The following is a 25,924-nucleotide window of genomic DNA, read 5'->3' as shown; positions in this document are numbered from 1 at the left end:
CTTTGTTTTCAATTTGATACTATCCCTTATTTCCTTAATTAGCCACGAATGGTTATACCTTCTCATACAGTCTTTCCGTCTCATATTGGGATATATTTTTGTTGAGAGTTATGAAATAGCTCCTTAAATGTCTGCGATTGCTCATAAACCGTCCCATTCTTTAGTCTATTTTCTCAGTCCACTTTAGCCAATTCTGCATACCTTTGTAGTCTACTTTATTTAAGCTGAAGACCCTGGTTTGAGAACCAACTTTCTCACCCTCCAACTGAATTTGAAATTCAACCATATTACGGTCACTCATTCCTAGAGGATCTTTTACTACGATCTCATTTATTAATCCTGCCTTATTACACAGTACTAGATCTAAGATCGCCTGCTCCCTGGTTGGTTCCTCAACGTACTGTTCAAGGAAACTACCCCAGATACACTCTATGAACTCCTCCTCAAGGCTACCTGGCCAATTTGCTTTGTCCAATCAATATGAAGGTTAAAATCACCCATGATTATTGCGGTTCCTTTATTACAAGCCTCCATTATTTCTTGATTTATACTCTATCCAAATGTTGGGTAAATAGCCTAACTCTACGCCAGCAATACGCTTTTTTCAGTTGGTTTGGATGATCTGTCAAGGCGTTTCTTGACATCGCAAGTTCCAGATTTCGTGCATGCAAAACTAAAACTTCTGGGGTCTTTCAAAGGGAATACGATGGCATACTCTGAGAGTTGTCGAAGACGCTACAATTTCAGGGCCATAATATAGATTATATTTAAGCTTCCTGCAAAATAGTAGGAAAAAGAAATTATGATCCCATACAATAATTTTCATCAAAATTAATGGCTGTCAGTTAATGTGCATTTGGACTGAATAAATTGGCCTAGTAGGGTGAATAAAGTTAAAATATCTGCTCTGAATTGTTGAAGAGCACGGGGGGAAAAAACCTAAAACTAACAAATCTACAAAATTATTTGCTGAAATGTTCCGCTAATAGTGATGGCATCTATTCGCATTCACCTTCCTTTGGACACTTACCTCTGTAGATTCTGTCCCTGGTGATATGGTACTTTTGTTTCAGGAGGATGTGTTACCCTTGTAATTGCTGTTTCTCCAATATTCTGTTGTCAGTGGTTTCTTTAGACCACATGTTTCCAGTATCCGAGAGGACAGGCTAGGTATCTTATTCCAACGCCACTGTCATGGTTTTGGGTTTTCCCCAGAAAAGCACCTTGGATTTGGTCACCAACCACTCCCCTAAGTGGACCTCCTATACCCTAGAAGCCAGAGTATGCAATTGTCTGCCCGGGTAAACAATGGCAAGACCCAGGAGTGGAACAGTGAACCATTGTCACTGTACTGTGACTGCTGGAATGTGCCCTATGCCGTTTTACATAACTGAATTTAACCCACTATCAGACCAAGACTTAGGCTATAAACCAACAGAGAAATTCGTCTATCACTGAACCGGTTAAAAACAAAAACCAGTACTGAGCACAAACATTATGGGGGGAAATTGCCCACTTCTTTAAGGCCCGTTGCCGCCTCGAAGACGCAGTAACGAGGCGGTATAGCCTTTCCAACCACGGGAAGGCGGATGGTCCACTCCATGCGGAATTGCCCCCGAGCCAGGGGCAGCAGGAACGGGTTTCAATGGGCACCAGGGTGGCCTTTAAGTGAAGGGGAGGGCATTGCTACACGTCAGCGCGACGGTGATGACACCGCCCGTCTTCTGCCCCACTACCGACTCGCTGCCGCCCCAACACCGCCCCATTGATTTTTAAAGACAAAAGTGGGAAATTTCCCTCTATCAGTAACTGGCGGTAATTTGCTAGTTAATTTGAATTATCCACCCCAAACAGGGCGGAGGGCAATTCCAGCCCCTTGGAAACTAGCCGTCCCAGAGCTTGAAATCAAAATAGTGCAGACAGTTGTTGTTGCTGCCTCTTATCTCAAGCCTGACCCATGTCTTCATTCTAGACCTAGCTGTCAATAATAATTAGAACCCTATGACGCCAATCACCTGGGAGGTTTGGAATTGAGTAGAATAGCTTGAGTTATTGATCTCGGCCAAATACTTTAAAGTACTTGAGATGATCAAAGATTCTGTTGGGCAGAATGGCATATTAAGCTTTTATTTGACAGATACCAAAATTCAGATGCATACCGTAGAATCATAGAATGATACAGCACAGAAGGACACCATTCGGCCCATCATGTCTGTGCCAGCTCTTTGAAAGATCGATATAATTAGTGCTGCTCCCCTGTTCTTTCCCTGTAGTCCTGCATTTTTTTTCTACCAAGTATTTATCCAATTCCCTTTTGAGAGTTATTATTGAATTTGCTAACACCACCTTTTTAGGCAGTGCATTCCAGATCATAACTCCCTGCGTAATTTTTTTTCATCATGTTGACTGGTTCTTTTGCCTTAAATCTGTGTCCTCTAGTTACTGACCCTTCTGCCACTGGAAACAGTTTCTGCTTATTTACTCTTATCAAACCCCTTCATGATTTTGAACACCTCTTTCAAATCTCCTCTTAATCTTCTTGTCGTGTATTTGCTTCATGGGTTCTTTGCTTAAGAATTCACAGTTAGACATTTGCTGTAAAGAACTAACTGGTGTATTAGCGAAGCTTTAATAATCAAAACTGAACACTACCAGTTCATACACCAGGTTCATAACTGCATGCTTCATCATGGAGAACCTGAACTCAATAAACTGGGGTTTTATGGAGTCTTTTGAACATCATGATGGCTAAGCCACTCACAGTGCAACAGCTCCACAAACCTGTGAGCATGCTCACAGATGCATACATTACACTTCTCTCGTCTCTCCACATAACTGAATTCTTTCATCCCTGATACCATTCTAGTCAATTGCTCTGCACCCACTGTAATACCTTGACACCCTTCCTAAAGTGTAGTCTCCAGAATTGGACACAATACTCCAGCTGGGGCCTAACGAGTGTTTTATTAAGGTTTAGCATAAGTTCCTTGCTTTTGTTCTCTATTCCTCTTTTTAAAGGTAAGGATCCTGTATGCCTTCAAACAGCCTTCTCAACTTATTCTTCCAGCTTCAAAGATTTGTGTTCATACATCCCCAGGTCTCTCTGTTCCTGCATCCCTTTAAAATTGAAGCATTTTGTTTATGTTGTCTTTGGTCTGCCAGATTGGGATGTTTATTCATGTAATTTGCATAAACAATCAACCAAAGTCAATACTAACCGTGTTGTATTGTGGCCAACAATAAATAATGCAATAAATTAATGCATGTCTGTCAGCAATCTGCTAGGAATCATGTAAAAACAACCCGATAAAGACTGTTCCATCCAGATGGATCCACTGCTGAAAGGGCCCAACGATCCTCCTGGGACCTGACTGATCAGCGACCTGACTGATCAGAAACCTGGCAAAATGTAGGAAGTGAACCTTTGGTCCACTATATATTAATGTTTCAGTGTGCAAAAATGTCACTTCTGATCTCTAACGGTTTCACAATGCAGAGATCACATATTAGAACTGTCCTATGAAACTGGTATGAGTTGGTCCAATTCGCAGACTTGCTTATTCCAGAATTCCTACATGAACATCACAGGCTGAGAGAGAGAACTCACAATAGAACATTGTTTAGAACAAAAAAAATAGGAGCAGGAGTAGGACATATGGCCAATAAGTTCCTGGCTGATCTTCTACCTCAACTCCACTTTGTCAACCTAACCCCATATCCCTTGATTCCCTTAATGTCCAAAAAATGTACATTACAGAAGCTTGTATTGATAAGTGAAATGTTAAAAATCTTTTAAAATATATATTCAAAATGTCCGAAGGACCTAGGGTGTAAGATTTTTACACGTTACTATCTGATTTAAGTAGACCCTTTTAACGGTAAGTAGGGGAATGCCTAAATTTCTCTGCAATTCAAGTAACAGAAATCACATAATTCATATAGCAAAAATCAAGCATTCTCACTTTTTTATTAAGAGTAATTTTGCATTTTTAAAATCTGCTTTATGTTTGATAACTAATTGAATACAGTTTTTTTAATGTAACTATAGATCCTGAGTACAAGAAGTTTTTGGAAAGTTACTGTGCAGAGGAAGAGAAAGTTGCAGCCAACCCAGAGACGCTTCTGGGAGAGATAGAGGCAAAGACCAGAGAACTAATTGGTTAGTCTGACGGTGATTTTCAGGTTATAGTTTTAGCATAATTTTTTGTAACTTATTTTTGTCTCAGAAGTAAAGCTGCTTCATATATTTTTACTATATAATTAGCTCAGCAGCAATAGCTGGTCAGTCTTGAGTTGAAACAAATTTGGTGGAAATAATCCCTTATTGCATTGTATATATTTTTTCAAAAAAAGGTTTTGCGTTATGCGAGACAAGGCTTGAAAGCAAATTTCTAACCACAAGCATGCAAAAGCCTCTTCGGCCTGCTCTGTTAGGTAATCTCCGATGGAGTTAGGCCAAATATATCAGCTTTTCCTTTGCTTGCCACTTTACATAGATTTTTTTTTGACAGATCTCCAGCCACATTTTTCTCCTTACAAATTTTTCCTCTATTCATGCAACATCTTGATGTATGCCTACTGGAAATCTAGTACTGATGGCTGAGTTTTGGTGATTTCAGGGAAGTAGGCGTGCCCCTGTTGCTTTAAACCCTTGCAGAAGCATTATTGGTGTTCATTAATATTCCCTTTCAGCACATTTACTGATTTACAGGTATGCATAATGAATGGTGATCTTATAATAATTAGCACATTTTAACACTATAAACCAACATTGCACTGCCTTCTACAGTGGCAAAACTAAAATCTGTAATTCACCAACTAGTCACAGTTCAACGCTCTGCATCCCAGCACATTTGGGTTCCACCGTACTGGGCTGCTATACTGCTCAAATGCTTTAATTTTTTTTTTGTCTATTCATAGAATCATACATCACATTTGGCATATTGTGCCTCTGCCAGTTCCTTGAAAGAGCTATCCAATTAGTCATGCACCCCTGCTCTTTCCCCATAGACCTGCATTTTTTTCCTTTTCAAGTATATATCCAATTCCCTTTTGAAAGTTACTATTGAATCTGCTTCCACTGCTCTTTCAGGCAGTGCATTCCAGATCATAACAAAGGTGTAAAAAAAAAATTGCTCTAATCTCCCCTAAATCAGTGTCTGGTTACTGACTCTTCTGCCAGTGGAAACAGTTTCTCCTTATTTACTCTATCACAACCCTTCATAATTTTAAAGCTCTCTATAACCTTCTCTGCTCGAAGGAGAACAATCACAGCTTCTCCAGTCTCTCCACATAACTGAATCCTTCATCCCTGGTACTATTCTAGTAAATCTCCTCTGCACCCTCTCCAAGGTCTTGACATCCTTCCTATAGTGTGGTGCCCAGAGTTGGACACAATACTCTAGCTGAGGCCTAACCAGCGATTTGTAATGGTTTAGCAAGAAAGAAAGAACATAAGAATTAGGAGCAAGAGTAGCCCATATGGCCCTTTGAGCCTACTCTACCATTTAGTAAGATCATGGCTGATCTTCAACCTCGGCTCCACTTTCCCACCCGATCCCTATATCCCTTGATTCCCTATATCTTTTGATTCCAAAAATCTATCTATCTCAGCCTTGAATATACTCAACAGCTCAGGATCCACAGCCCTTTCAGGTAGAGAATTCCAAAGATTCACTATTACTCTGAGTGAAGAAATTCCTCCTCACATCAGTCTTAAATGGCAGACCACTTATCCTGAGACTATGGCCCCTAGTTCTAGACTCTCCAGCCAGAGGAAACAACCTCTCAGCATCTGCCCTGTCAATCCCCCTCAGAATCTTGTATGTTTCAATGAGATCATCTCACATTCTTCTAAACTCCAGATAGTATAGGCCCAATTGACAAAATCTCTCCTCATAGGACAACCCTCTCATTCCAGACCTCAATCTAGTGAACCTCCGTTGCACTGCCTCTAAGGCATGTATGTCTTTTCTCGGATAAGGAGACTAAAACTGTGCACAGTAATCCAGGTGTGGTCTCCCCAAAGCCCTGTACAATTGTAGTAAGACTTCCTTGCATTTGTACTCCAACTCTCCTGCAATAAAGGCCAATATGCCTTCCTAATTGCTGTACCTGCATGCTAACTTTCTGTAAATTCCTGCATGGGGACACTTAAATTTCTCTGAACACCAACATTTAATAGTTTCTCACCATTTAAAAAATATTCTGTTTTTCTATTCTTCCTGCCAAAGTGAATAGCCTCACATTTCCCCACATTATATTCCATCTTCCACCTTATTGCCCACTTACTTAACCTGTCTATATCTCTTTGCAGGCTCTTGTGTCCTCCTCAAGGCTTACTTTCCTACCTAGCTTTGTATCATCAGCAAACTTGGATACATTGCACTCGGTCCCTCCATCTAAGTCATTAATATAGATCATAATAGCCGAGGCTCGAGCACTGATCCTTGCGGCACCCCACTACTTACAGCCTGCCAACCGGAAAATGGTCCGTTTATCCCTACTCTCTGTTTTCTGTCCGTTAGCCAATCCTCTATCCATGCTAATATATTACCCCCAACTACATGAGCCCTTGTCTTGTGTAACAACCTTTTATGTGGCACCTTGTTGAATGCCTTTTGGAAATTCAAATATACTACTTCCACTGGTTCAATGAGATCACCTCACATTCTTCTAAGCTCCAGAGAGTATAGGCCCAATCTACAAAATCTCTCCTCATGGGACAATCCTCTCATTCCAGACATCAATCTAGTGAACCTTCGTTGAACCGCCTCTAAAGCATGTATGCCCTTTCTCGGATAAGGAGACCAAAACTGTGCACACTACTCCAGGTGTGGTACTTCCACTGGTTCCCCTTTATCTATCTTGCTAGTTCATCCTCAAAAAACTCTATTTCCCTTTCATAAAACCATGTTGGCTCTGCTTAATCATATTATGATTTTTTTTAAGTGCCATGTTACCACTTCCTTAACAAGGGATTGCAGTATTTTCCCGATGACTGATGTCGACGGCTAACTGACCTGTAGTTCCCTGTTTACTCTCTCCTTTCTTGAATAGCCGGGTTACATTTGCGACCTTCCAATCCGCTGGGACCATTCTAGAATCTAGGGAATTTTGGAAGATCACAACCAATGCATCCACTATCTGCAGCCATCTTTTTTAGAACCCTAGGATGTAGGCCATCAGGATTAGGGGATTTGTTGGCTTTTAGTCCCATTAGTTTCTTAAGTACCTTTTCTCTACTGATATCAATTACGTTCCTCACTGTTATTAGCCCCTTGGCTCCCCAAGAAAAAGCTTGCAGTTATATGATGCCTTTCAGATCCGCAAAATGCTTTCCACCCAATGAAGTAGTTTTGAAGTGTAGTCACTTTTGTAATATAGAAAACACGGCAACCAATTTATGCACAGCAAGGTCCCATAAACAGCAATATGATGATGGGCAGATAGTCTGTATTACTGATGTTAGTTGAGGGATAAATGTTGGCTAGGACACCGAAGAGAACTCCCCTGCTCTTTGATGTAGTGCCATGGAAATTTTACATCCACCTGAGGGGGCAGATCGGGCTTCAGTTTAACATCTCATCTGAAAGACTGTACCTCTGACAGTGCAGTGCTCCCTCAGTGCTGCACTGGAGTGTCAACCTAGAATTTGTACTCAAGTCCCTGGAGTGGGACTTCAAACCACAACCTCTGAATCAGAAGCGATAATGCTACCACTGAGCCATGGCTGAAACTAACATAACCTCTTTTCTTTTGTACTCTGTGCCTCTATTTATAAATTCCAGGATCCCGTATGCTTTTTTTAACAGTCATATCAACTTGTCCTGCCATCTTCAAAGATTTGTGCATATGAACCCTCGGATCTCTCTCGCATCCCTTTTTTAAAATTGTCCCATTCAGTTTATATTGCCTTTTCTCATCCTTCCTTCCAAAATGCATCACTTCACACCTCTCTGCAGTAAATTTCATCTGCCATGTGTCTGCCCATTTCACCAGACTGTCTATGGTTCTCCTGAAGTGTGCCACTAACTTCCTATTGTTTACCACATTTCCAAGTTTTGTGTCATTTGCAATCTATTAAATTATGTTGTCTATAGCCAAGTCCAGGTCATTAATATGTATCAAAAAGATACCCCTGGGGGACAACACTATACTTTCCTGCAGTCTGAAAAACAACCGATCACTACGACTTTCTGCTTTCTGTCTCTTAGCCAATTTGTACCCATGCTGCCACTGTCGCTTTAATCCCGTGGTACTTTATCAAACACCTCTTGAAAGTCTATATTTGCAACATCAGCCTCACTACCCTCATGAAATAAGTCAATTAAGTTTGTTAGATACGATTTGCCGTTAACAAATCTGTGCTGACTGTCATTCATTAACCCATGTTTTTCCATGTGACAATTAATTTTGTCCCAGATTATGGTCTCTAAGAGTTTCCCCACCACTGACATTAATGGCATGTAGTTACCAGATTGATCCCTCTCCCTTTTTTGAACAGGTATGTAACATTTGCAACCCTCCAGTCCTCTGGCCACATTGCCAAGGAGGATTGAAGAATTGTGGCTAGAATCTCATTTGCATCCCATCTGGTCCGAATGACTTTCTACTTTGAGCACTGCCACCCTTTCAAGTACCTCCTCTTTATCTAATTTTATTCTATCCAATTCCTCTACCCTCTCTTCTTTTACTGTGACATTGGCAGCATCCTCTTTTGTGAAGACAGATGCAAAAGTACTCATTTAGTACCTTCGCCATGCCATTTGCAAAACAAGAAAATTTCCTTTTTGGTCTCAATTGTCAGACTGCTTGTCCGACATCCAGTTCTGGATGAGCAGAAATTTTCTCCAATTGAATATTGGGAAGACTGAAGCCATTGTTTTCAGTCCCCACCATAAACTCCTTTCCCTAGTCACTGACTCTATTCCTCTCCTCAACTTCTGTTTGAAGCTGAACCAGATTGTTCGCAACCTTGGCGTCATATTTGACCCTGAAATGAGCTCTCGACCACACATCAGCAGCATAACTAAGTCCGCTTATTTCCACCTCCGTAACATCGCCTGTCTCCACCCTTGCCTCAGCTCATCCGCTGCTGAAGCCCTCATCCATGCCTTAGTTATCTCTAGACTTGACTATTCCAACGCACTCCTGGCTGGCCTCTCACATTCTACCCTGTGTAAACTAGATGTGATCCAAAACTCGGCTGCCCATGTCCTAACTTGCACCAAGTCCCACTCACCCATCGCCCCTACATTGGCTTCCGGTTAAGCAACGCCTCAATTTCAAAATTCTCATCCTTATTTTCAAATCCCTCCATGGCCTCGCCACTCCCTATCTCGATAATCTCCTCCAGCCCCACAACCCCCCTCCTCCAGCCCCACAAACCTCCCCGTGATGTCTGCGCTCCTTTAATTCTGTCCTCCTGAGCATTCTTGATTATAATCGCTCAACCATTGGTGGCCGTGCCTTCTGTTGCCGAGGCTCCAAGATCTGGAAATCCCTGCCTAAATCTCTCCGCTTCTCTACCTCTCTTTCCTCCTTCAAGATGCTCCTTAAAACATACCTCTTTGATCAAGATTTTGGTTACCTGCGCTAATTTCGACTTATGTGGCTCGGTGTCAAATTTTTATCTCATAATACTCCTGTGAAGTGCTTTGGAACATTTCACTACGTTAAAGGCGCTATATAAATGCAAGTTGTTGTTGTAATTGGCCCTACCCTTTCTTCAATTCTTTTACTCTTTATATGTTTTAAAAATACTTTAGTGTTCCCTTGTATGTTACCCAATAATCTTTTCTTATGCATGCTTTGTCTCTCTTATTTCCTTTTTCAGTTCTTCTCTGTACTTTCTGTATTCAGCTTGATTCTCTACTGTATTATGAACCTGGCATTTTGTCATAAGCCTTTTTATGTTTCATTTTAATCTCAATTTAATCATTCAGAGACCTCTAGTTTGGATACCCTTCCTTTCCCCTTCATAGGAATGTGTTTAGTCTGTACCTGAACGATCTCCCCTTTTAATGCCTCCCATTGCTTATTTATTGTTTTACCTGCCAATCTTCATTTTCAACCCACCTGGGGCAGATCCCCTTTCAACTCACTGAAATTAGCCTTCTTCCAGTTGAGTATCTTCACCGTTGATTATTCCTTGTCTCTTTCCATAATTACTCTAAACCTAATGTTACATTCTGTTACATAATTTTTGACAAAATACAGAAGACAATCAACTAGGCAAAGCACCTATCTCAGATGGTGACCCATCCATTGGAAAACACTTCTTCAGAATTTTGCAGCAAAGAAATGGTTACCTTAGATTTGAAAGATATGTCCATGTTGTCAGATTGTAGAAGCTTAAGGTTAATTGTTCCGACTGGAAGCATCTCAATTCTCTCTGTTGTTGGGAAGATCCTTGCTTGGATTCTTCTGAACCTTTTGAACAAGACTATCAACAGACAATATTCTTTCTGAGTTACAGTGTGGACTTCAATCCAAAGCGCAGTTGGTCTTGATTATCTAAGTCGACATGTACTGTGGAAGCTCCTGACTAAATTTGCTAATCCTGACATTTGCCAATGTTGGTTTATAGCTACGTGATGGGATGCCCGAATGAGTGATAACTAATGGGACAGTATCTGATGCTTTCTCCATCAGCAACTGTGTCACACCTCTGGGATGTGCACATCCTGTTCAGGATAGAGAGAAAGCTGTTCAAGTTACACAGATTACAAGCAATGAATGTACTCTGTTGGCTCACACATTACAAAATCCCGCAGATTGGAAGATAGCTAATGTAACCGCGCTATTTAAGAAAAGAGGTTAAATGGGGAATGACAGACCAGTTAGCCTGACATCAGTAGTAGAGAAAATGCTAGAATATATTATTAAAGATGTGGTAACAGGGCACTTAGAAAATAATAATAGGATTGGGCAGAGTCGACACGGATTTATAAAAGAGAAATCATGTTTGACAAATCTGAGTTGTTTGAGGTTGTAACTGGCAGAATAGCTCAGGAGGAACCGGTGGATGTGGTGTATTTGGATTTTCAGAAGGCATTCGATAAAGTGCCACACAAGATGTTATTAAACAAAATTAGGGCTCATAGGATTGGGGGTAATATAATAGCATGGATTGAGAATTGGTTAATGGACAGAAAACAGAGAGTAGGAATAAACGGGTCATTTTCAGGTTGGCACACTGTAACTAGTGGAGTATCACAAGGATGGTGCTTGGGCTCCTGATATTCACAATCTGTATCAATGATTTGAATGAGGGGACCAAATGTAATATATTCAAGTTTACTTATGATACAAACCTAGGTGGGAATGTAAGTTGTGAGGAGGATGGAAAGAGACTTCAAGGGGATATAGACAGGCTAAGTGAGTGGACAAGAACATGGCAAATGGAATATAATGTGGAGAAATGTGAAGTTATTCACTTTGGTAGTAAAAACAGTACAGCAGAGCATTTTTTAAATCGTGAGAGATTGGGAAATGTTGGTGTTCAGAGGGACCTGGGTTTCCTTGTACACAAATCACAGAAAGTTAACATGCAGGTACAGCAAGCAATTAAGAAAGCAAATGGTATGTTGTCCTTTATTACAAAAGGATTTGAGTATAAGAGTAAAGACGTCTTACTGCAATTATATAAGACCCTGGTGAAACCGCATCTGGAGTATTGTGTACAGTTTTGGTCTCCTTACCTAAGGAAGGAGTGCAACAAAGGTTCACCAGACTGATTCCTGGGATGGGGGGGATTGTCCTATGAGGAGAAATTGAGTAGACTAGGCCTATATTCTCTAGAGTTTAGAAGAATTAGAGGTGATCCCATTGAAACATACAATTTCTTACAGGGCTTGACAGGATAGATGCAGGGAGGATGTTTCCTCTGGCTGGGGAGTCTAGACCCAGTGGTCACAGTCTCAGAATAAGGGGTCGGCCATTTAGGACTGAGATGAGGAGAAACTTCTTCACTCAGAGCGTGGTGAATCTTTGGAATTCTCTACCCCAGAGGGCTGTTGAGGCATTGGGCTGGATTTTAGGCTTTTATGTTTTCGGGGCGATAATGGCGACGGGGCGGGAAAATTAGTGGCTGGGTATAGTTTGCGTCTTAGTTGTTAAGTTTGGGCATCTGGGCCATGTGTCCGGAGGTACAGCGCTAAGGGATGGCGGTAGGATGGGAAATTCATGAGCTAAAAAGTCAGCCAGGGAGTGCTCCGAGAGGCACCTGGGCCACCGCAGCACAAATTGCACAAAAAGTTAAACAGTGTCGTTGGGTGTTCCCAGGCTATCATCATGGGCGCACTTCCAGGCGGATGGGTCAGGCAAGACTCAAAACTTGCGCCAGTGTCACAACTAGGGTTCTTCTTACAAAACCCGACCGGAGGATCGCTGTAGGGCGTTGGAGACCTCACTGCCGCCTTTAACGTTGCTCCGGGGCGAAAGCCGGTGTGCAATGGACTGGAAAATCCAGCCCTCAGTCTTTTGAGTATATTCAAGACAGAGATTGATAGATTTTTGGATATCAAAGGATATGGGGATAGTGCAGGAAAGCGGGGTTGAGGTAGAAGATCAGCCATGATCTTATTTAATGGCGGAGCAGGCTCGAGGGGCCGAATGGCCTAATGCTCCAAATTCTTATTTTCTTATGTAAAATCTCTAGACCCTCATCAACCACTGTCCGTCTGCAGTTAAGATCTATAATCTGTCCATCAGTTCGAAGTTATTTTCCAGCGAGCATCTTTCACAATACCGCGGAGTTAATTGAGTTGGGTTCAGTCCTGCAATTAACCTACCTCAATTAAGAACTGAGGAAGCTCTACTCAGATATTGGCTTTCTTGGGAAGCCCATATGAGATGAACATGAACTCAAAGTCAAAGCAAAGCTTAAAGTCTGTAAGGCAGTTTGCAACTGTAGGAATTGGACAGTTTAAGATGCCACGTCAAAGACCTTGAACATTTCCAACTCTGCAGCATTCACATCATTAAGAGGTGGCAACATATGATGGCAAGACAAGATTTCAAACACAGGTCTTTGCTCATGCTGGCTCGTCATGGGTTGAAGCCATGCTGATCAAAACTCAGTTGAGATGCTTTGGGGCAATAGATTTACAGTAGTTAGTAGAAGGATTAGAGGGGAGATGAGGAAACATTTCTTCACCCAGAGGGTGGTGGGAGTCTGGAACTCACTGCCTGAAAGGGTGGTAGAGGCAGAAACCCTCATCATATTTAAGGATGTGCACTTAAGGAGCCGTAACCTACAGGGCTACGGACCTAGTGCTGGGAGGTGGGTTTAGGCTGGGTCACTCTTTTTCGACTGGATACGATGGGCTGAATGGCCTGCTGTTTCGTAATGTTCTATGATTCTATGATCTGGCAGATGCTTTAATGACAGCCTGCCCAAGATCACCTAAATATCAGAAAGAGGGCAAGCGTTCCTTTAGAAGCGAGTTCAAGCATCATAAGGATATACTGAAAGGGAATGTAAAGCATTCTAAGGCCAATCTTGGGAGCAGCTTGTACAGACAAAGACGGGTGGCTGACTGTCATCCACCAAACCAGATGCTGCTTCGAAAGAACATAAGAAATAGGAGCAGGAGTAGGCCACTTGGCCCCTCGAGCCTGCTCCGCCATTTAATAAGATCATGGCTGATCTGATCATGGTCTCAGCTCCACTTCCCTGCCCGCTCCCCATAACCCTTTATTCCCTTATCGCTCAAAAATCTGTCTGTCTCCGCCTTAAATATATTCAATGACCCAGCCTCCACAGCTCTCTGGGGCAGAGAATTCCACAGATTTACAACCCTCAAAGAAGAAATTCCTCCTCATCTCAGTTTTAAATGGCCGGCCCCTTATTCTGAGACTATGCCCTCTAGTTTTAGTTTCCCCAATGAGTGGAAACATCCTCTCTGCATCCACCTTATCAAGCCCCCTCATTATCATGCTTTGATAAGATCATCTCTCATTCTTCAGAACTCCAACCTAGTCAACCTATCTTCATAAGTCAACCCCCTCATCAGAGGCAGTGTGTTGGCACTGAATAGGATGAAGGGGATAAAAAAGAGAAAACTAAGTTGGCAACCAGATTGGAATAACAAACTTAGCACTATGGGTGTCAGCCTTGGCTTTGTGGAGCACTCTCATCTCTGAGCTGGAAAATCATGACTCCAGAGACTTGAGCACATAATTTAGGGTGACACTTCGGTGCAGTACTGAGAGAGGAGGTGCTGTCTTTCAGATGAGACATTTAAACGAGGCTCTGTCTGCTCTTGGGTGGACGCAAAAGGTCCTATGGTGCTATTTGAAGAAGAGTAGGGGACTTCCACCAGTATTCTGGCTGACATTTAGCCCTCAACCAACATCACTACAAAAGGTTTTCTGGTCATTTGTTTCATTGCTGTTTGTGGGACCTTGCTATGCACAAATTGACTGTTGCCTTTCCTTATTTTACAACAGGGACTACACTTCAAAAGTACTTCATTGGCTGTAAAGTGTTTTGGGACACCATAAGGTCATGAAAAGCACGATATAAATGCAAGTTCTTTCTTTCTTAAATATAGTTGCATCTGCCTCTCACATATTGGACTAATGAGCCATACCCAGGACTCATGAGTTGAGCCAGGTGACCCAAATGACTCACACTATGACGTGTTTGAAATGTTATCATCATTACACTATATGTATGTTGAGAAAAATTGCTGTCTTTTCAGTCAATAGTTTGACAATTTGTGATCTTTGCTAGTATGTTTGTTAATTACATACATAAATTTGTAATTTTAATAACTTAACTTTCACTGTCTGATCTAAACTAACCATTAAAAATATTGCACAGTTTAACCTGTGAACCAAGTTCTGTCTATCCTGCTTCGCTGGTTTCTATAATAATTGCATTATTTGAATTGTGTGTCAATTTATGATTCTTAATTTTAAAGAATACAAAAAATGGGATGAGAGTAGATAGGTCTAGTTAAGGAGCTAGACCCAGCACAGGTTGGATGGGATCCTTCTGTGCTGTGACTTCAATGATTCCTCACAGTATTGGACTCAGTAACTGGTTTATATGTGCAGCCTGAAAATATGCTTTTTGCATTGCCCACGGGTAGGTACAGTCTAATTCCCAACACTGGAGAATGTCTATAGCCAGGAACTTAAAGGTGTAGGCAGAACTTGGAAGCAGCTGCATGTACAAGAACACAGGTGCGCAGTTGTTTTAAAGTCACAGTTGTGCCTACTGAACCACTGCATAATCGCACATGCTTCAGTATTGCCAGTTTGAGATCTGTCCACAATGTAAACTGGGTGAATTCAAAGCATCAGCAGTCTTAATAATTCGCAGAACGGCTTCCTCAGTGATATACTTATACTTTAAAAAATGAACAGAAATTAACCAAACCTACTGATGTCGAAGTTAATCATTATTAATGTTTTAAAAAAAAATACTAATGAGACTTCTTTAAGACATGAAATAACAATGAAGTTTTGCATGAATAGCTTGAAATAATTTTAAGCTATGACAACATACTTCATTTTATAGGAGTGATGTATAATTGGATGGTTTAGAAAACTAAATTTGATTCCTGCCTTATTCCCAGCCAGGAGAACCACACCACTTCTGGAATATATCAAAAACAAGAAGCTGGAAAAGCAGGTGGAAGTTTACTTTTTAAACTCTCTCTTTATGCTAAACTTTAGCATTTGGTCCTAAAACTGGCATTTTCTTCAATTGAACTTTGTTACATTCCAGCGAATCAGAGAGGAGAAAAGAGAAGAAAGGAGAAGGAGGGAGCTGGAAAAAAAACGTTTGAGAGAGGAAGAAAAAAGAAAACGTAGAGAGGAAGAAAGGCGTAAAAGGAAAGAAGCAGAGAAGCAGAAAAAATTAGCAGAGAAGGAAAGAAAAGAAGAAATCAAAATTAAGGTTCATGTCTTTGCAATAATTAATAGTTATTCAATTTATCAGCATCTTTTTAATATTATTTGTCCTGTTTTTGCTGTGTAAGATTTTGGCTTAGCCAAAAAATTGGCATTTTATGGTTACTCACACTGCGGTTTACATTTACTGCATGCACAGGGAAAAATACCTCTTTAGGTGGTAAACTATGCCCCTCGCTAGTATCCCCTCATTTGTATTGCAGTGTTTCTGCAGTACATACATTGGTGGGCTTGACAATAAGGTAATTTATTTGCAAAACCATGTTAATATTATGCATAAACTCATGCAAAGAGACTGCAATATATTTTAATCATGATGTTAAATGTTGAATTGAAACAGATCGTTGAAGCACTGTCGTGAGGTCCACATTTTCTTTTTTTAAATCTTGGCAACTTTCTGTCAGAAGATAGAATTTCTCTCTGGAGTATAGTACCCTAGGTATTGGTCATCCTCTGGCTCTTCACCCGTGTGGCTATTCTTTAAGTTTAAGGCCTTGATGAGGATTGGCAGCAGGCTATTTGATTGTCGGGACATCACAGTTGAGCCTATCCTTAACTGACATTTGCATATTTCAAGCCAGGGCTGTTAGATAGCGATAAACTCTCAGGAAGTTCCAATCAGGAATTTAGAGCCACTGAGATCAATCGTCATGCCCCTACTACCGCCATGGCTAAGATGAGCTAACTCAGCACAGGCAGAGATTAAACCTTGGCCCTTTTTGGCATATTCACTGGATAAACTCTCTGAACATTAAGAGAGGCTCTTTTTGCGACCTGCAGCATATATTACAATGAGGCTGGGAGCCTCTTTAACGTACATTTTGTTTTTAACTGCAGCTGGACGGGTTTTACACACTCCGTAAAACTGGCAGTTACAGCAAGGTGGGGACTGCTGCATCCAGGAGATCTGCCTTTACACCTCATGAGGCCTTCCATCGCCTTCCCGGAACCTCCGGTCCCTCGATGGCCGCGATCTTCTTCCCTCCGCCTAACCCCCCTCCACCTAACCCCCCCCCCCCTCCCCCCCACACGAGTCCCTCGATATTTTTTGTGGTCCCCCGGAGGCTGTGATCTTCTCCATTCTCTCGGGGTTCCTGCCACATCAGAGCCCCAACCTGCCTTCCCCATGAAAATCCAGCCCTAGGTATGTAAGGTTATCACTCATGTGGGAAGATGCCAATGAAGGAATTAGAGGCAGAAAATCAGAATAGGCTAGAGTTATAATAATAAGTTAATAAAAAAATGGCCTGTTATTTTTCCCATTAATTAAATTCCAGAATTAAAACACTGTTTCCTGTTATTTGTTGCTTATAGTTACAATATGTCAAGGTGCTGTAACAAAAGATTTTATTTAAACCATGGGATGTAATTATTTTGGATTTTGGGCATATAACTTAACATTAAGTTTTGGATGCAGGTAATGTTTCTTCCACTACACTATTATAACAATGTGTCTTACCCCTTCCTCAAACCTAACTGGATAAAATTTCCTCTGTGTTTTATGTATCCCACAGACAGTGTAATGCAACTATTGTGGGATAAATGTAACACGCACAGGAATTTCCCACTCTCCTTAATTTGCCAATGTGGCATTTTTATTTCCTTTATCAAGCATCCTTGTTGCATGTTTGAGGATCTGTTTTGAGTTATACAATTTTGCTTTGTGGCTTCATACTCGACAAGAACTGTAAGTTCATTTCAATTAGTCTCCTTGCCATCAAAGAGAAAGGCTTACCCTATCGGCCCGGTATCGACTGATTTCATCCCTTTTGGAATCAAGCTCAGATTTCAGAGGTGAAAAGAGGTGTACCAATTCAGTTTTTAAAGAAGTATATTCAGCTTAATTGTTTCTAATTCTATTTGTCGGAAAGAGAGATGCCTGTACATTTCTTGGTATCTTTTAGTCTGTTACTCCTTTTTATGCTTTACAACTGCAGGTTAGAAACAGCCTTGGACTGGACTCTGAGGACAGTGGAGTTTGGGTGGATTGCACTATTTATACCAGTGAGTGGAACTTTACACTGTCACAGGAGGGGTTCTACACTAAGGGCTGGATTTTCTGGTCTTCTGCGCTCCATTTTTCGCCCAGGAGCGGCGGCAATGATGGCGGTGAGGGCTTCTGAGCGGGTGGTCAGCCTCCTGCGCTCCGCAGCGATCTTCGGGTCCGGTTTTGCGGCGGTGCAGAGTAGCACCGCCCAGAAGAGCTGCGCCGGTGTGCAACGTCCCTTGTTGTGACACCAGCGCAAGTTTGAACTCCTGCCTGACCCGTCCGCTTGGAAGTGCGCCTCGCAATGGCTGCTTGGGAAATCAAGGCGGTGAAACCATCCTATTGGTGAAGAGGTGCTTAATGAACTCCGAAGGTAAGTGTAATTGTTTTTTCTTTTAATTTTTTTGGCGATTTGTGTTGTGGTGGCGTGGGCAATGTTTTGTGAATGTTTTTGTGGCCCCCCCCCCGGTGTCTCTCGGAGTGCTCCTGGGCCGGCTCTTTAGCTCGGGAGTTTCTCATCCTAGCGCCAAGAGAGGTGTACAATGCCTCCCTTAGCGCTGCGCCCCCTGACGCAGGGCACAGATGCCCAAACTTACCTACTAAGGCGCAAACTATTCCCGGCCGCTAACTTTCCCGTCCCGCCGCCATTATCGCCTCAAAAACATAATAGCCTAAAATCCAGCCCATAATGTCTCCTTCCCAGCTGCCAATAACCAACAGTTCTGAAGCAAAAAACAGAGCAACAAGAGGTGACCACGAGAAATTAATAAGTGTATACATTCTCCCTTTTAACTTTTAGAATTCTAGTCGAAATTGATAGAATGTACTTCCACTTTAATAAAAGGCACTTGGAGCCAGAAGATTTTATGAGAAAGCCAATTAGTTGGAAAATTGAAAAGTAGCAAAGAGATTGTTAGATTATTCATCAGTTAATTATTTGTACAATAAATTTGCTTTATATTTCAAACTTTAAAGATGAGACCTACTGTCATGCTCTGCTGAAGTGAAATTTTACGGAGACATAAAATAGTCCAGTATCGAAGAACAATTGCCAAACAAGATTTGATGTTTGTTTCCTGGGTATGTTACTGAAAGGTTACTTAGAGCACAAGGCAAGGTTTGGGGAGTTGACACTTGCCTATGAACATGATCTAAGGTGTGAGAAACAAAATAATCCAGGATAAGAAAGTTTAAAGTAACCCAAAAATGTAACAGTTTTATAATTACCTTTTTATATAATCAAGTTATATTATACTCTTTAGTTGTTGAAAAAGGCTGATAAGGAGGAGGAACAGGACTCGGACAAATGGAAGGAGAAAGCAGAGGATGGTGACAATGAAAAAGGAAAGTGGGAAAAATCATGTTGTCCAGGAAACTTGCAAGGAAAACGATCAGAGAATACACAGAAGGATGTCAAAGATAAGTGAATTACAACAGCAGTTTTTAATATATGGCTGCATTTGTTAAGTCTTTCATTGTCTACTGATCTGATATTTCACTGTAGTGAAAGAGGACACAATGAAGTTGATCCTTTCATAACATCTGGACATTTTGTCAAATGTAATGATTTTTTAAAAAGTTTACCTGTAAAATAATCTTGACAATTATTTCATAATTATTATTTGTGTGAGGGATGCCTTTGCAATTGTGCTGTTGGGACAATCAATTTAATATTACAGGTATGATTACATATGTAACACAATAGAATATGATTGTCTTCAACATTCATTTTATTTTTAATGCAAGCTGGAAAACGCAGTATTTTTAATTAATTTTGATTGCCATGTTTTCCTCTACTGCTTTCTCAATATTATACTGTTTAATTTTGTTTTACAGAGTATCAATATAAATGTTATACCTTTTCATATATGTATAATTTAAATATTTTACTTTGAGCCCTGATTTGATTAGGACAATAGCTGCAGATATTTTCACTGGCAAAAAACATGTAGGTGTAAGAGTTGGCAAATTAGATTCATGATTTAGCCCTATAAAGGAGACAGTCAACCCTGTAAAGGAGACAAATAGATAATACATAACATTTGTTTTATGAATGCAAAACAAAAAACTGCTACAGTTATAAAATAACTAGAAATTTTCTGTTCACTTGCAACTAATCTGGAAATGACTACCTGTTAATGTCCATACAGTGATCTGGAAGACAGCAAGTCAAAAAAACACAACATTGGAGAGTTATCAGAAAGTGCTAACCCATTAACAATTAGCCTGCAATAATTAGTAGTAATCTAGTTTTTTTTCAATTAAAACAAAAATGAAAGTGCTTGACCTGAAATGAAGAATAAACAATTCGTAGCTCTTAGAACTACTTTTTATAAAATCCTAAGGGATAATTTTAGCTTTAGGAGATGATGTAAAATGTGTGCTATTGAATCGTCCACTCATTATACAACCCATTCAATTTTCCTTACCATTGAAGTCAATTAGAAACATAGACATAGAAAATAGGTGCAGGAGCAGGCCATTCAGCCCTTCTAGCCTGCACCGCCATTCAATGAGTTCATGGCTGAACATGAAACTTCAGTACCCCCTTCCTGCTTTCTCGCCATAACCCTTGATCCCCCGAGTAGTAAGGACTTCATCTAACTCCCTTTTGAATATATTTAGTGAATTGGCCTCAACTACTTTCTGTGGTAGAGAATTCCACAGGTTCACCACTCTCTGGGTGAAGAAGTTTCTCCTCATCTCGGTCCTAAATGGCTTACCCCTTATCCTCAGACTGTGACCCCTGGTTCTGGACTTCCCCAACATTGGGAACATTCTTTCTGCATCTAACCTGTCTAAACCCGTCAGAATTTTAAACGTTTCTATGAGGTCCCCTCTCATTCTTCTGAACTCCAGTGAATACAAGCCCAGTTGATCCAATCTTTCTTGATAGGTCAGTCCCGCCATCCCGGGAATCAGTCTGGTGAACCTTCGCTGCACTCCCTCAATAGCAAGAATGTCCTTCCTCAAGTTAGGAGACCAAAACTGTACACAATACTCCAGGTGTGGCCTCACCAAGGCCCTGTACAACTGTAGCAACACCTCCCTGCCCCTGTATTCAAATCCCCTCGCTATGAAGGCCAACATGCCATTTGCTTTCTTAACCGCCTGCTGTACCTGCATGCTAACCTTCAATGACTGATGTACCATGACACCCAGGTCTCGTTGCACCTTCCCTTTTCCTAATCTGTCACCATTCAGATAATAGTCTGTCTCTCTGTTTTTACCACCAAAGTGGATAACCTCACATTTATCCACATTATACTTCATCTGCCATGCATTTGCCCACTCACCTAACCTATCCAAGTCACTCTGCAGCCTAATAGCATCCTCCTCGCAGCTCACACTGCCACCCAACTTAGTATCATCCGCAAATTTGGAGATACTGCATTTAATCCCCTCGTCTAAATCATTAATGTACAATGTAAACAGCTGGGGCCCCAGCACAGAACCTTGCGGCACTCCACTAGTCACTGCCTGCCATTCTGAAAAGTACCCGTTTACTCCTACTCTTTGCTTCCTGTCTGACAACCAGTTCTCAATCCACGTCAGCACACTACCCCCAATCCCATGTGCTTTAACTTTGCACATTAATCTCTTGTGTGGGACCTTGTCGAAAGCCTTCTGAAAGTCCAAATATACCACATCAATTGGTTCTCCTTTGTCCACTTTACTGGAAACATCCTCAAAAAATTCCAGAAGATTTGTCAAGCATGATTTCCCTTTCACAAATCCATGCTGACTTGGACCTATCATGTCACCATTTTCCAGATGCACTGCTATGACATCCTTAATAATTGATTCCATCATTTTACCCACTACTGAGGTCAGGCTGACCGGTCTATAATTCCCTGTTTTCTCTCTCCCTCCTTTTTTAAAAAGTGGGGTTACATTGGCTACCCTCCACTCCATAGGAACTGATCCAGAGTCAATGGAATGTTGGAAAATGACTGTCAATGCATCCGCTATTTCCAAGGCCACCTCCTTAAGTACTCTAGGATGCAGTCCATCAGGCCCTGGGGATTTATCGGCCTTCAATCCCATCAATTTCCCCAACACAATTTCCCGACTAATAAAGATTTCCCTCAGTTCCCCCTCCTTACTAGACCCTCTGACCCCTTTTATATCCGGAAGGTTGTTTGTATCCTCCTTAGTGAATACCGAACCAAAGTACTTGTTCAATTGGTCTGCCATTTCTTTGTTCCCCGTTATGACTTCCCCTGATTCTGACTGCAGGGGACCTACGTTTGTCTTCACCAACCTTTTTCTCTTTACATATCTATAGAAACTTTTGCAATCCGCCTTAATGTTCCCTGCAAGCTTCTTCTCGTACTCCATTTTCCCTGCCCTAATCAAACCCTTTGTCCTCCTCTGCTGAGTTCTAAATTTCTCCCAGTCCCCAGGTTCGCTGCTATTTCTGGCCAATTTGTATGCCACTTCCTTGGCTTTAATACTATCCCTGATTTCCCCAGATAGCCACGGTTGAGCCACCTTCCCTTTTTTATTTTTACGCCAGACAGGAATGTACAATTGTTGTAATTCATCCATGCGGTCTCTAAATGTCTGCCATTGCCCATCCACAGTCCACCACCTAAGTATCATTCGCCAATCTATCCTAGCCAATTCACGCCTCATACCTTCAAAGTTACCCTTCTTTAAGTTCTGGACCATGGTCTCTGAAATTACTGTTTCATTCTCCATCCTAATGCAGAATCCCACCATATTATGGTCACTCTTCCCCAAGGGGCCTCGCACAATGAGATTGCTAATTAATCCTCTCTCATTACACAACACCCAGTCTAAGATGGCCTCCCCCCTAGTTGGTTCCTCAACATATTGGTCTAGAAAACCATCCCTTATGCACTCCAGGAAATCCTCCTCCACCGTATTGCTTCCAGTTTGGCTAGCCCAATCTATGTGCATATTAAAGTCACCCATTATAACTGCTACACCTTTATTGCATGCACCCCTAATTTCCTGTTTGATGCCCTCCCCAACATCCCTATTACTGTTTGGAGGTCTGTACACAACTCCTACTAACGTTTTTTGCCCTTTGGTGTTCTGCAGCTCTACCCATATAGATTCCACATCATCCAAGCTAATGTCTTTCCTAACTATTGCATTAATCTCCTCTTTAACCAGCAATGCTACCCCACCTCCTTTTCCTTTTATTCTATCCTTCCTGAATGTTGAATACCCCTGAATGTTGAGTTCCCAGCCCTGATCATCCTGGAGCCACGTCTCCGTAATCCCAATCACATCATATTTGTTAACATTGATTGATTGATTAATTGATTAAGCAATCAGTCTATTAATTTTTATGGTTACAATATACTGTAATAATTTATACAGTGGCATCCTTTAGTTTGCTCACTTATGCTGTACATTGTTCACATTCCTGAGGCTTCATCTAGTTTTAGAACTGAGTTCTGGAGAAAAAGGTATTCAGTATTATAATATGTTATAGCTGCATTGTATACATTGAACTCTAACAAAAGATAGAAATCGTTTTTAAGTTTCTTGGAGAATTTGCTGACTACCTTAATATAATTATTTAAAAACATGACACTGTATACAGCCATACAAAAAGAAACAAAACTAACTTTGTAACTTTTTTTTTTACATAGACCACCAAACGATAGTGATCGAGAACGTAGGGAGAGGGAACGGGAAAGACGATTAAGGGAAAAGGAACGAGAACGAGAGCGACAGAGGCGACGTGAGGATGAGCGCAGAAAGCAAAAGGAGCGTTATGAAGTAGAGAGGGCTATGAGAACAAAAGAAGAAGAAGCAAAAAGAGGGAAGGAACATGGACAGGAAAGGGAAAAGAAGGGAGACAGCCTGAGCTACATGTTCAGTACTGAGAAAATAGACAAACTGGGTAAAGAAGACAAAAATGATGACATGGGATCTAAAAGGGAGCGGATAAGGAATAAGGTACCTGTCACCATTTTTTCAAGCTACTATGGTGTTGGCAACATTAATTGGAGTGGATATTCAAGCCCCATGTTCTAAAATACTGAAAATTAACTACGTACATTAAAATTAGATGTCATATTTTTTGAAACATGGACAAAATCTAGCATTGACAGGTATTGTGTTGTACTTTATCAATACACTGTATCTTTTTAAAGTACTACATTAAAACTATTCTTATTTAAGAGAGGGTAAAATTCCGTTCTTCACATGTTTTTTTTTGTTTTACTTTGTTCAGTTTATTTTAAATATTGACTTAAAAATTGCTAATCTTCCAGAAATGGAGTCATCATTTCAAAAGTTAATAAAAAATCTGAAATAATTTTACAAGTAGCATTTTGTGAAGGTTCATGCCTATTGAAAGATTTATTTTACGTAGAGAAGTTGGCATAAGGGAGCAGAGTGGAATTCTATTGTCTCAATGCCATTGAATTTTCTGATATCTAAGCTGTGTGAAGTCAGCATTTTCAGTTCAGGAGTATTTATTAAAATAATAAGCTTCTGAAAAATGATGGGAAATAGTAAGTGTTTAAAATATAACATTTTAAAAATAAAATTGTTCCATTTTAACTAGGGCTTTAAGTTTTTGCCACAGGCAAGAAAGCCTCATTGTTTTTAATACATGGATTTAGAGAACTGATTAAGGAGATTACATATTTATTGAAGGCAACTGCACAAAGTGTCCTCAATCATCTCTCTTAACCATGGACTTGATATCACAAGTGGTTTGGACAGATAGTTCCATTTCTGTATCTACAAAATTCTAAGTTATTTCACTTATTTTTAACTTACACTTTCAAGAGGTGCTTCTTTGAAGAATTATTCCTGAAGTAAGAAATACAAACATTGAGAAGAACATGGCTTTCAATAGGCTGTGCCATTAAACAAATTTCTAAAACTCAAAAGAACTATATACCAAACTAAATTAGAAATTGAAGAAAATGGGGAAGCTGGTGTACTGTAAGGAGTTAAAACAAAGAAGCACTCCAATAATAGTTTTAAAAATACAGTCTTGGGAAAAAAACTAATGAATACAACAGTGAAAAAAATCTAGTGCCGGTGGGGCGGGCGTGTGGTAATAGTATACCCTTTGAGGCAGTCTGTTTTTACAGAGCTAATGACATTCCTGTTAATACTTAGTCTAAATATGAAAAGGTTTGTACAAATTTACATTTTAAAATAAAGATTAACTGCTTCAGGTTTTCTGAGTGCCTCAACTTGCATTTTAATGTAATTTTTCAATGTCACTCTGATGGCTCCAAAAACCTCTCTGTTTTAGACAGTGTGATTTTCAAAGTAAGGGAAAATCGGCTGCCATTTCCCAACCACTTCTGTATTCCCATAGCGGGGCATTGTTTTCATCATTTTACCTGGTCCACTGCAAACAGAAAAGAAAGTTTAAGTGGAAGTACCATATGCGAGGACAGAGTGGTCAGAAGATATACTAGACATTTCTGAAACTTTGTAGGATTTTGTTACCTACAATTGTTTTAGTGTGCCTTAATACATAAGATTGCAAATTAATTTGAGTGAAAAAGTTTGGAAACCCACAACTTGTTTAGAACAGTTAGCACAGATTCAGGAAAGAGAGTTTATGTCTTTTGAAGATACTACAGGTTGAACCTCTCTTATCCTGGACTCCCTTATCCGGCAGCACCCCTAGTCCGGGACCATTCCCAGCCGCCGGGTGGCGCATGCGCAGAACGCGACGTCAAAATCTTACCAATGTAATCTTTCTCCTCAGTCGGCTGCTTCATTTTCGTTGCCCTGCTGGAACTCCTGCAGCCACAGTCCCCAGGCCGGCCGCTCCTCCACACAGCGCCCCTGACTGTTCGAGGCCTGCCGGTTCTTCGAGGCCCGCCTGTCCGCAGGCTCTTTGAGGCCTGTCGACCCGCCGATTTGCCGGGGCCTGCCGGCTCACCAACTATTTCAGGGCCCGCCAGCTCTTCGGGGCCCGCCGACTGTTCCGAGGCTCGTCTGGGCCCGCCGATTTACTGGGGCCTGCCGGCTCACTGACTGTTCCGAGGC

At 41.0% G+C, this 25,924-nt stretch overlaps 1 protein-coding gene across 4 annotated transcripts in view; it reads left to right on the top strand.

Moving 5' to 3' along the window:
* Positions 1-25,924, top strand: part of upf3a (UPF3A regulator of nonsense mediated mRNA decay) — a 96,099-nt gene that overhangs the window by 32,907 nt on the left and 37,268 nt on the right. For all 4 annotated transcript variants that reach the window (XM_070892139.1, XM_070892140.1, XM_070892142.1 and 1 more), the window contains 5 exons: positions 4,049-4,159; positions 15,594-15,649; positions 15,746-15,916; positions 19,180-19,340; positions 23,548-23,857. In XM_070892139.1, the coding sequence (XP_070748240.1) occupies positions 4,049-4,159; positions 15,594-15,649; positions 15,746-15,916; positions 19,180-19,340; positions 23,548-23,857 (809 nt within the window). The remainder of the gene's footprint in view (positions 1-4,048; positions 4,160-15,593; positions 15,650-15,745; positions 15,917-19,179; positions 19,341-23,547; positions 23,858-25,924) is intronic.

The sequence above is a fragment of the Pristiophorus japonicus genome, chromosome 10 (assembly GCF_044704955.1).
Source record: "Pristiophorus japonicus isolate sPriJap1 chromosome 10, sPriJap1.hap1, whole genome shotgun sequence".
In the NCBI taxonomy this organism is placed as follows: domain Eukaryota; kingdom Metazoa; phylum Chordata; class Chondrichthyes; family Pristiophoridae; genus Pristiophorus; species Pristiophorus japonicus.
Note: the sequence above shows the minus strand (reverse complement) of the source record. Positions and strands in the feature narration are given on the sequence as shown.